Source organism: Balaenoptera borealis (assembly GCF_965194805.1).
Source record: "Balaenoptera borealis genome assembly, chromosome: 5".
In the NCBI taxonomy this organism is placed as follows: domain Eukaryota; kingdom Metazoa; phylum Chordata; class Mammalia; order Artiodactyla; family Balaenopteridae; genus Balaenoptera; species Balaenoptera borealis.
In genome coordinates, this window is record NC_138862.1 from 127,150,499 (window position 1) to 127,162,610 (window position 12,112).

The following is a 12,112-nucleotide window of genomic DNA, read 5'->3' on the forward strand; positions in this document are numbered from 1 at the left end:
TTATAGTTTCTTTTGGATCAAATGAGTTGCTTTTTGAAGTGTTTTTACAAATATAATATCTTGGGAAAATTTAAGTATTTTTAATCTAATATTTCAGGATAAGTCCAGTGTCTTTAAAATGTTCTGTTTCAGCATTGTTGTCAACAGAGTCGTCTACAACTGGCCACTAAACTTTCCTTTTGCCTTTCTGATCCCTTGGAGAGTCTGTCTTTGAAGATCTACTTGGGATGGAGATTTTAGTCTTTAAATATGTATAATATATTTATTGGTTTTCTTGTAATTGTACAATTTTATATATGATCATTAAAAAATATAATGCAGATATAAAAAGTGAAAGTTCCTTGTATTTTTATTTAATGTTTTTTGCTGTACTTGTATACATTTTGCTTTTCAAATCAACTTTTATGGTTATTACTTAATTTTATTAAATATAATCTCATTTTATCACATAACAACCTTATGAAATAGGATGGAAATTACCAGTACATTTTACACATAAGGATTCAATTAAATTATTTGTGGAGAATTAGTCAACTCAGTAACTGGACATGGATCTTCAGATTTTTTTACCTGCTGAGCCTTCCCAATAGACTAGTGGGTTTCCCATCTTTTCAAGAATCAGAGCCTCTTTTGAACTTAATGAATTTAAAAAATATTTTTAGGTTCTCCCTTGATATTACTTCTACTTTTGATATCTGTTAATTCAGAAGAAAACATGACAAATGACAGAAACTTATTCTTTGTTTCGTAACTCTTACATAACTGCATTTTCTTAACCAGAAAATATTTACCTATATTAAAATTTTGTTCACATATTACAAGCCACTGCTTATTTTATCTATAGACAATCCCTGGGAGTTAACAGTCCTTTATAGTAATACCATTGCTTCCTGGTTGTCAAGAGTTTGAAGACTGGGAATCACTGCATAATACCATTTTGCATTTAAAATTCATGCTTATGTTATAAACCACAGAAATGCCAGATCATATGTAGCTCCTTATAGTCTATGTACAAGTGTAGTAATTTACACTTAAAATTTTACAAATACAAGAGCCAAATTGTAATTTTCTTAATTTTTTTAAACAGATTATTGAAAAGGCAGCTGAGATTGCAAGCAGTGATAGTGCTAATGTATCAGTAAGTATCAAGGTTTTAAAATAGCCCTTATTACAAAGTTGTGTTCATTATTAGTTACCTTCATGTCATACAGGAGACCATGCTCATATGCAAGAACAGTCTGAGTGTGTGTGAGTATGTACATGCTAATATTTTGTTAAATGGCAGCTGTTTGTGGTTGGTCTGTGTTCAGCTGGTAAGCCCTTTTCTGATACAAGCACAGGTTGAGCAGGTAGTCTGTAAGGGATGCTATGACACTTCATAGATTAACAATACCATCTTTTTAAATATTATTCAGTTGAATGAGGAGGCTGTAATTTTCTTTATTTCTTTGATATAACAGAGCAGATATATTCAAGGCAAGTTTCGCAATGCTGGGGACCCAGGTTTCTTGCATCTTGGTGCTCTTTCATGTTAATATGTAGTTTTTGTCTCATGTAATATTGGTGCTTCAGCTTCCTACATTACTACTTTCCAGCCCACAGGAACAGGAAAAGCAAGACTAGAGGCTGCACCCATTCTTTTTGAGGATATCATTAATATGCTTCATTTCTGCTCACGTCTCATTAGCCATAACTTAGTCATATGGCCATACCTAACTATAAGTGAGGCTTGTAAATGTAGTTGTTAGCTGGGCAGTCGTGTGCTTGGCTAAGAGTAAGAGATTGTAGTTAATAAAGTAAGAAGGGGAGAATGCATATTAAGAAACAAATAGCAGTCTCTGCTACATACACCATTCCCATAGTTTCTGCCCAAAGACTACAAAATAGATTACTTTGTTTATTTAGTTTACAATATATATAATATTTCTACCATCTGTATTTTTTAATTTAATTTTTTGACTTTCACTTTAAGACTTTGCTGAGTTTTAATCTGTTTTTTTCTTTTCATGTCACCAGTTTATAACTTTCAAGTGACTTTAGTAATGCCATTCTATATAGAATGGTAATTAGATAGAAGCCAGGAGACAAATGGAGATAATGTATATGCTTTTGTCATTTGCACAGAATGAAAGCACTATTTAATGTTGGTTAGTTGGAGAAGCATCTGGCCCAGGCTGTCTTCTATTTTTGTTTGTTTCCCTGTTTTTTCTTTTCTTTTTTTCTTTTTTAATTGAAGTATAGTTGATCTACAGTGTTTCAGGTGTACAGCAAACTGATTCGGTTTCATATATATTTATATATATTTTTTCACATTCTTTTCCATTATAGATTATTACAAGATATTGAATATAGTTTCCTGTGCTATACACAGGAAACTATATTCAGTAGTTTGAATAAAGTTGATTATCTATTTGATATATAGTAGTGTGTATCTGTAATCCCAAACTCCTAGTTTATCCCTTCCACCTTACCCCTTTGGTAACTGTATGTTTGTTTTCTGTGTCTCTTCTATTTCTGTTTTGTAGATAAGTTCATTTGTATGTTCACTTAGTATGGTAATCTCTAGGTTCATCCATGTTGCTGCAAATGGCATTATTTCATTTTTTAAAAAATTTATTTTATTGAAGTATAGTTGATTTACAATGTTGTGTTAATATCTACTGTACAGCAAACTGATTCAATTATACATATATATACACATATTCTTTTCCATTATGGTTTATCACAGGATATTGAATGTAGTTCCCTGTGCTATGCAATAGGAATTATTTCATTCTTTTATGACTAATATTCCATTGTGGCATGTGTGTGTGTACATGCAAATACCACATCTTCTTTATCCGTTCGTCTATCATTGGACATTTAGTTTGCTTCCATGTTTCAGCTATTGTAAATAGTGCTGCTATGAACATCGGTGTGCATGGATATTTTCAAATCAGAGTTTTCATCTTTTCCGGGTATATGCTCAGGAGTGGAATGGTTGGATCATATGGCCACTCTATTTTTAGTTTTTTAAGGAAACTCCACACTGTTTTCCATTGTGTGGCTGCACCAGTTTACATTCCCACCAACAGTGTAGTAAGGTTCCCTTTTCTCTACACCCTTTCCAGTATTTATTAATTGTAGACTTTTTGTTGATGGCCATTCTGACTGGTGTGAGGTAGTACCTCATTGTTGTTTTGATTTGCATTTCTCTAATAATTAGAGATGTCGATCATCTTTTCTTGTGCCTGTTTCCATCTGTACGTCTTCTTTGGAGAAATGTCTATTTAGGTGTTCTGCCCATCTTTCTATTGGGTTGTTTGTTTGTTTTTGATATTGAGCTGTATAAGCTGTTTGTATATTTTGGAAATTAATCCCTTGTTGCTTGCATCGTTTGAAAATGTTTTCTCCCATTCTGTAGGTTGTCTTTTCATTTTGTTTACGATTTCCTTTGTGTAAAAGCTTTTAAGTTTAACTGTGTCCCATTTGTTTATTTTTGCTTTTGTTTCAGTTACTCTAGGGGACAGATCCAAAAAAATATTGCTCTGATTCATGTCAGAGTGTTTTGCCTATGTTTTCCACTAGGAATCTTATAGTACCATTTTGAGTTTATTTTTGTATGTGGTGTTAGAGAATGTTCTGATTTCATTCTTTTACATGTAGCTGTCCAGTTTCCCCAGTGCAGCTTATTGAAGAGACTGTCTTTTCTCCATTGTATATTCTTGCCTTCTTTGTTGTAGATTAATTGACCATAAATGTGCGGATTTATTCCTGAGCTTTCTGTTCGGTTCCATTGATCTATGTGTCTGTTTTTGTGCCAGTACCATACTGTTTTGAGTAATCAAATGTAGCTTTATAGCATAGTCTGAAGTCAGGGAGCGTGATTGCTCCAGTTCCATTCTTCTTTCTCAAGATTGTTTTGGCTATTCCGCAGGCTGTCTTCTGCTTTACCATTAGAGTTCTCAAAAATTTCAGTAGCCTTTCAGTGCAAGTTATTTGCTACTACAGATACTTTAAGAGTACAGTTGACCCTTGAACAACACAGGTTTGAACTGTGTGGGTCCTCTTACACGCAGATTTTTTTTCATTAAATAGGTACTACAGTACCACATGATCTGCAGTTTGATTGAATTCATGGATGCAGAACCTTGGGTACAGAGTATCAACTGTAAAATTATACATGGATTTTCGACTGTGCAGGTGGTCTGCATCCCTAATCCCCATATTGTTCAAGGGTCAAGTGTAGCTCTCTATAATGAAATAAGTTTATTATAAGTATACACTTACCAGCTTGTCTGGCAATTACTGAAACATATAATTACAGTTTAAGAAATAACAGTTATGTAGGCCTATCTTCATTCTCATGCCTATTTTTAGTTACCTTTTATTAGTCTTAATATTGCTCCTTGAACATCAGAAGCATAAATTAATTTTTATTATTTCTGCTGTGATCTACTGCTGCCTTACCTAAATCAGAGAGTTCCCTCCTTACTGACGATGCAATATTCTTGCCCGGATTTTTTTTTTTTTTTTAAATAATCCCACGTGCAAGATCTTCTTTATGGTAATGCGGGATCTTTTTTAGCTGCAGCATGCGGGATCTTTAGTTGTGGCATGCAAACTCTTAGTTGCGGCATGTGGGATCTGGTTCCCTGAGCAGGGATCAAACCCGGTCCCCCTGCATTGGGAGTGTGGAGTCTTAGCCACTGGACCACCAGGGAAGTCCCTCTTGCCCAGGTTTGATGTACTTTTTTTTCTTTTTTGGTGGGTACATTAATAGATTGTGTGAAACCAAAAATGAAAGTTTTTAAAATAACTGCCACTTACCTTTCTCGCTCAGAGATAACTATATAAACAGTTTAGCTTTGTGTGTAAATATCTATATATTTTTAAAATATATGAGATCTTTATATATATAGTTTCTTCCTTTTTCATGTAATGCATTTTATGGATCTTGTCATGTCTGTATGAAGAGCTCCCCTGCTCTCTTTATAAAGCCTTGTTTACATTTCATGGCATTAATTATTGGTAGCCATTAGTTATTAAATATTCATACCTCTACTGATGGATGTTTTGCTTATTTCTAATTATTTTCCACTGAAGCTGTGTTGCAATGAATACTTTGTACATCTTTATATACATGTTTGTATTTTGTACGATGGATTCCTAGAAATGAAATTATAGATTGAAAGGTATGTCCCTTTTTAATAAGAATTCTGCCAAATTGCATACCCTAAAAGAGTTAAAATTTACAACACACCCACACTGTGAACATAAAAATGGTGTCATTATTTTAACTTGCATTCTTTTATTATTAGTCAGGTTGGAGTTTGTTTCTTTTTTCTTTTTAAAATTTTATTTATCTTTTAAAAGATTTCTGTTAATTCCTTTTTCATGGCTATAATGTCACCTTAGTTCTCTCTGAGGAATTAAATAATCTTGTTTTTGAAGTGGTCTTGCTTCTGCTTTTGACATCTGTCTATCTTCATATGGGTTTTTCTCAATATTTGGTGATTCTTAGTTTAGCTCTTTTGTACTTGTGACTCCCTGGTTGTTTGCTTATTCACTGTAATCTGTGTTCAATATCTGTAAGATTTAGGGTAGACTGTGCTGACAATGGGTCTCCTGTATGAAGATTTCCATACCTTCTGAGATCAGGTGGCTCCTTATGACTCAGTACCCATGCTCCTCACCTCAGTCTAGGGCTGATCCCATTGCTGTTTCAGCTCAGCATAAACAGAGCAAGGGGCATGCCTGACCAAAGCAGCTGCTCCATGTGCAGATCCTGTGATAACTCCCCTGACGATTCCCCCTGGCCTCCTCTCATCCCTTGTATCCTCTGATTCTGAGCTGGAATGCCTCCTGGAACTGTGTGTTTCACTACCGCTTGAATCTCAGCAGATCTGATCCCTGATCCTATCTACTTTCTCTCATTAAAGGATTCCTATGTTACGCATTTTCCCTTGTATCCTAGAACTGTTACTGATTTATATTTATATTTTTATTTATTTATTTGGCTGCGTTAGGTCTTAGTTGCAGCCCGCGAATCTTTGTTGCAGCATGTGAGATCTCTTGTTGTGGTGTGGACTTCTCTTTAGTTGTGGTGTGTGGGCTCAGTAGTTGCAGCATGCAGGCTTAGTTGCCCCGCGGCATGTGGGATCTTAGTTCCCCGACCAGAGATCGAACCCGCGTCCCCTGCATTGGAAGGTGGATTCTTAACCACTGGACCACCAGGGAAGTCCCACTGATTAGTATTTTTAAATACTTAAGGCACTTCATGGTCTTTTGAATGAAAGGAATGAAGAGAACTAAGTTCTCATTCCACTGTTTAATCCACTCTTCATGTGTATGCCAAGAGCATGTTACATTCCTTAATAAGATCATGGTAAGTTGACTTGTTGAATTGTGTGAGTGTGTACATTTATAGGTATATAGATATATATTAAACATGTATATGTATAATATGTACACACATACAATTTATTTTTGAATTTACCAACACCTTACAAAGGAACTTAAGCCTGCTCTTGGAATTAAAAAAAATTTTTTTAATTGTAGTAAAGTACACATAAAATTTACCGTCTTAATCATTTTCAAGTGTACAGTTCACAAGTGTTAAGTATATTCACAATATACTTAAAACATTGTTATGCAATTGATATCCAGAACTTTTTAATCTTGCAAAATTGAAATTCTGTATCCATTAAACAACTCCCCATTTTCCCTTCCCCTCAGACCGTGACATCCACTGTTCTATTTTCTGTCTCTATGAATTTGACCATTCTAGAAACCTCATATAAATGGAATCATACAGTATTTTATCTTCCTGTGACTGGCTTATTTCACTTAGTGTAATGTCTTTAAGGTTCATCCATGTTATAGCATGTCAAAATTTCCTTCCTTTTTAAGGCTGAATAATATTCCATTGCGTGTATGTACCAGATTTTGTTTATCCATTCATTCGTCAATGGACCCTTGGTTCGCGTCCACATTTTAGCTATTGTGAATAACGCTGCTATGAACATGAGTGTACAATATATTTTTGAGATGTTGCTTTCAATTCTTTTGGGTATATACCCAGAAGTAGAATTGCTGGATCATATGGTAATTCAATTTTTCATTTTTTGAGGAACTGCCAGTGTTTTCCACAGTGGCTGTACCATTTCACATTCCCACCAACTGCAAAAGGATTCCAGTTTTTCCATATCCTTCCCAGCGCTTCTGTTCTTTTGATGGTGTTAAGCCTAATAGGTGTTGGCAATTTTTTTTTGTTTTTTTTTGTCTGCATCAGGTCTTAGTTGCGGCACATGGGATCTTTGTTGCTGTGCACGAGCTTCTCTCTAGTTGTGACACGGAGGCTCCAGGGCACGTGGGCTCTGTAGTTGTGGCGTGAGGGTTCCAGAGCACATGGGCTCTGTAGTTTGCGGCACGCAGGCCCTCTAGTTGAGGCTCATGGGCTTTAGTTGCCCCGTGGCATGTTGGATCTTAGTTCCCTGACCAGGGATTGAACCTGCATCCCCTGCATTGTAAGGTGGATTCTTTACCACTGGACCAGCAGGGAAGTCCCAGTGTTGGCATTTTTTAAAGCAGGTGGTTGTCAAGGATCATGGGTCAGTAGAATAGAAAAAAATGTGGTCTTTGTGAATTATGATTATTGAATTGGCAGCTTTTGATCTTCCTATCCAGTGGTTCTCAACCTGAGGCTATTTTGCCTTCAGTGGGGCATTTGGCATTGTCTCAAAATTTTCTTAGTTATCTCAAGTCATGGGAGGTTGTTTCTGGCACATAGTGAGTAGAGTTCAGGGGCTGCTAAACTGTCTACCATGTACAGGACCATCCTCCTACAACAAGATAGCATGGGGGTTGAGAAACCCTGCTCTAATTTAAAATGTGTGTTGTCAAGTTTGTCTTATTTTCTTATTGCAGAAACCCAGACACAAAATCTTAATGGCTGGCTTTTGTGAATGAAGATGATGACTCAGCCTTTAGTTCAGAGGTTCTGGAGATCTACCTAGAATGTTTTCTTAGTAGAATGATTTGGGGTCTTTACAGCCTTCAATTTTAGGGAAGGAAAGAGCAAACATGTTTTTAAAAATTTCAAACTCACTGAAAACTTGGGAGAAGAGTACAAAGAATTCCCATACAACTTTCATCCAGCTTCCCTAACGGTTAACATTTTACCACATTTGTTTTATCATTTTGAGTGTGTGTATTCAATTCTTTCTGAATCATTTGAGATGAGGTGGCATACATCATGACATTTTATCCTTTAATTCTTCAGTGTATATTTCCTAAAAACAAGGATATTCTCATAACTAACCAGAATCAATTCATAAAAATCAGGAAAATAATATTGATACAGTTCTGTTGTCTAATTCACACATTCCATTCATATTTAGCCAATTGTCTCAATAATGTCCTTTATAGGTCCAGGATCCAACCCAGGATTACTTGTTGCATTTCTTTAACATGTGTCTTTAGTTTTCTTCATTCTAGAATAGTTCCTCAGTCTTTCCTTATCTTTAACGACTCTGATGTTTTTTAAGAATACAAGCCGGTTACTTTGTAGAATGTCACTCAGTTTGAATTTGCCTAATGTTTTGTCATGATCAGATTCCAGCTACGCATTTTTAGCATAAATAGATTGAAGTGGTAGTTTGTTCTTACTGCATTTTACTCAAAGGCAAACAATGTCAACCTGTCCCATTACTGTTGACGTTAATTATTATCACTTGGTTAGTATAGTGTCTACTAGGTTTTTCTACTGTAAAGTTAATAAGTAAGTAGTTTGTGGGCATATTTTGAGACTAAGTAAACATACTGTTTCACATCTAACTTTCACCCACTTGTTTTAATATTTATTAATATATCTTGCCTGAACCAGTATTATTACAATGGTTTGCCATATGCTGATTTTCAAATTTATTTTCCTTTTGGATTTGTTAGTTGACTTATACCATGGGGTCGAGGTTTTTCTTCTCCCCCATTTATTTACTTACTTTAAAAAAAATTATTGGATTTGTGATTTCTGTTTTATTTAATGACTTATAATTAGTAACTGTCATTAATTTTGATGTTCAGATTTTACCTAGATTTGGCCAGTGGCAACCCATTCAAGTTCCGTCTTGAGTCTTTTTGACATGTCTTTATAGACGATTCTTTGAGCGTTTCCTTCTTTCTGGTGCAACAAAGTGTTCCAAGGCTCATCTGGTATTTTCTCTACCCTAGCTTTGGATTCAGTCATTTCTCCCAGGAGACCTGATTCCTTTTACTTGTTAAAAGTATTTAGAATCCAAGTTCTGAGCACTGGGTATGCTCATTATCCTTGGCATGCAATTGCATCTAGGCCTTTTCATGAAACAGAACTAGGTAGTATGTGTTTGACTGCATAATATTTGAGCATATATAAGCACAGAGATATATTTCTTTGTCTGTTAAAAACTATAAGTTCTTATCAATGTCTCCAATTTGGATTCACCACCACAGGATTTTTTTCTAGCCTTTTGCCTTAACATATTTTAAATTACCTTTTCTGACAGTGAGAAATCTGGATTCCTATGAACCTTAACATATTTACTTATTTGCTCAATCCTCTGTAATCAGTCTCCCAATCATATAAACATCTTCTCAGTCTCTTTCCCACCAGCCCTGACTACATGGGCTGTCTCATCCTCCGGTTGTGTGTTGGTCAGTCTGGCCAACACATAGTTAATTCCATCCTTGACAAGCACACGGCTAACACGCTGTTTTGAGTTTCTAGCCCCTCTGAATATGACAGATGAGTTTTCCAGCCCCACCACCCCAGTAAGGAACGGGAAAGAGCCACAGTCTTTTTTTCATTTGATTATGGCAAGATATATATGTTGTGTTTTATTTTGGTCAGTAATCACTATTATAATGTGTATATAATTATGAAAAATCTAAACATAAAAACAAAGCAGAGAATATAGGTGTTAACTTTCATTGCTTTCTACCATTATTTTAATGCAAGCATTTTAACATGTGTGTAAGTTCATCAATTGCACTACAGTGTAATTTTTCATTGCTGATTGTTCTGAGTTTTGTAAAAGGATGTAAGATTCTGTGGTTTTTTTTGGCTTACTGCCACATTTCTGGTAGTTGTTTGTTTTTACCTTGGCTTTATCCAGTGCTGTGCTTTTCATAGCTCAGTAAACAATCACACTACAATTATACAGCTAACCCCCTGCTCTTCCCTCTTCATTTATTCCTAGGTCTTCAGGATATTTACTTACAGTAGGTCTGTAGCGTCTAATTTTGATCCATGAAATTACAGTAGTCTGCTAGGTTTTGCGCTATTTAACTTAACAGCAGTCTGCCTTTCTCAGGCATGAGCAATTTATACTTTTTGTTGTTTGCAGTAACAGGTTTCACTTTTATATGTAAATGTAGGAGTTACATTTTCAAATTTTGATAACTTCTTCTGATCATTTTGCAAAGAAAAAAGAAACTCAGTCAAGTTTGTAAAATAAAGCATACCCTTTTTATTTATTTTTTTTATTTTTATTTTTTTTTTAATTTACATGGGTTTATCCCCCCAGCTCTTACTTTTCTTTCTTTCTTTCTTTTTTTTTTTTTAATTTTTATTTATTTATTTATTTATTTATTTTTGGCTGTGTTGGGTCTTCGTTTCTGTGTGAGGGCTTTCTCTAGTTGTGGTGAGCGGGGGCCACTCTTCATCGCGGTGCGCGGGCCTCTCACTATCGCGGCCTTTTTCTTGTTGCGGAGCGCAGGCTCAGTAGTTGTGGCTCACGGGCCCAGTTGCTCCGCGGCATGTGGGATCTTCCCAGACCAGGGCTCGAACCCGTGTCCCCTGCATTGGCAGGCGGATTCTCAACCACTGTGCCACCAGGGAAGCCCAGCATACCCTTTTTAGATTGAGGCTCTAAGTATAAAACTGTAATCATACATAGAGAGAGAGAGAGAGAGAGAGTGTGTGTGTGTGTAAGACTTAATTTTTGCAAAGAGCATTTTAGACTCACAACAAAATTGGGAGGACCGTACAAAGATTTGCCATATATCCGTGCCCCTGCACATGTATAGCCTCCCTCATTATCAACATCACTCACCAGAATGGTACATTTATTACTAAGGATGAATCTACATTAATACATCATAATCACTCAAATGTCCATAGTTTACCTTAGGTTTCATTCTTGCTGTTGTGCATCCTGTGGGTTTGGGCACATGTATAATGACATATATCCATCATTATAATATCATACCAAGTAATTTCTCTGCCTTGCAAATCTGTGCTCTGCCTGTTCATTCCCTCACCCTACCTTCTATCCCTGGCAACCACTGATCTTTTTATTGTCTCCATAGTTTAGCCTTTTTCCAGAATGTTGTAGTCAGCATCATTTTACATGTAGGCTTTTCAGATTGGCTTCTTTCACTTAGTCATATGCATTTAAGGTTCCTCCATGTCTTTTTGCGGGATGATAGCTCATTTCTTTTAGTGCTAAATAATATTCCATTGTCTGTAGGTATTACAGTTTATCCATTCACATACTGAAGGACATCTTGGTTGCTTCCAAGTTTTGGCAGTTTTGAATAAAGCCAAATAAACATCCGTTTACAAGTTTTTTTGTGGGCATAAGTTTTCAATTCCTTTTGGTAAATAGCCAAGGGGCATGATTACTGGATCGTATGGTAAGAGTATATTTAGTTTTGTAAGAAATCGCCAAATTGTCTTCCTAAGGGATTGTAGTATTTTGCATTTCCACTAGCAATGAATAGGAGTTGCTCCACATCCTTAGCAGCATTTGATGTTGTCAGTGTTCTGGATTTGGGCCATTCTAATAGGTATGCAGTCATATTTCATTTTTGTTTTAATTTGCATTTCCCTGCTGACATGATATTAAGCATCTTTTTATATATATTTTTTTGCCAACTGTATATCTTATTTGATGAGGTGTCTGTTCAGGTCTTTGATCCATATTTTTTTGTCTGGTGGTTTTCTTGTTGTTGAGTTGTAAGAGTTCTTTGTATATTTTGGATAACAGTCCTTTATCAGATATGTCTTTTTGCAAATATTTTCTCCCAGTCTGTGCCTTATCTTTTCATTCTCTTGACAATGTCTTTTGCAGAGCAGATAATTTTAGATTTAATG

At 35.6% G+C, this 12,112-nt stretch overlaps 1 protein-coding gene across 7 annotated transcripts in view; it reads left to right on the forward strand.

Moving 5' to 3' along the window:
- PIK3CB (phosphatidylinositol-4,5-bisphosphate 3-kinase catalytic subunit beta) overlaps nucleotides 1-12,112 on the forward strand; it is a 194,414-nt gene that overhangs the window by 137,436 nt on the left and 44,866 nt on the right. For 6 of the 7 annotated variants that reach the window (XM_082393690.1, XM_082393692.1, XM_082393687.1 and 3 more), the window contains one exon: nucleotides 1,088-1,138. The exons of the other annotated variant lie outside the window; for it this stretch is intronic. In XM_082393690.1, the coding sequence (XP_082249816.1) occupies nucleotides 1,088-1,138 (51 nt within the window). The remainder of the gene's footprint in view (nucleotides 1-1,087; nucleotides 1,139-12,112) is intronic. 7 annotated transcript variants of the gene reach the window in all.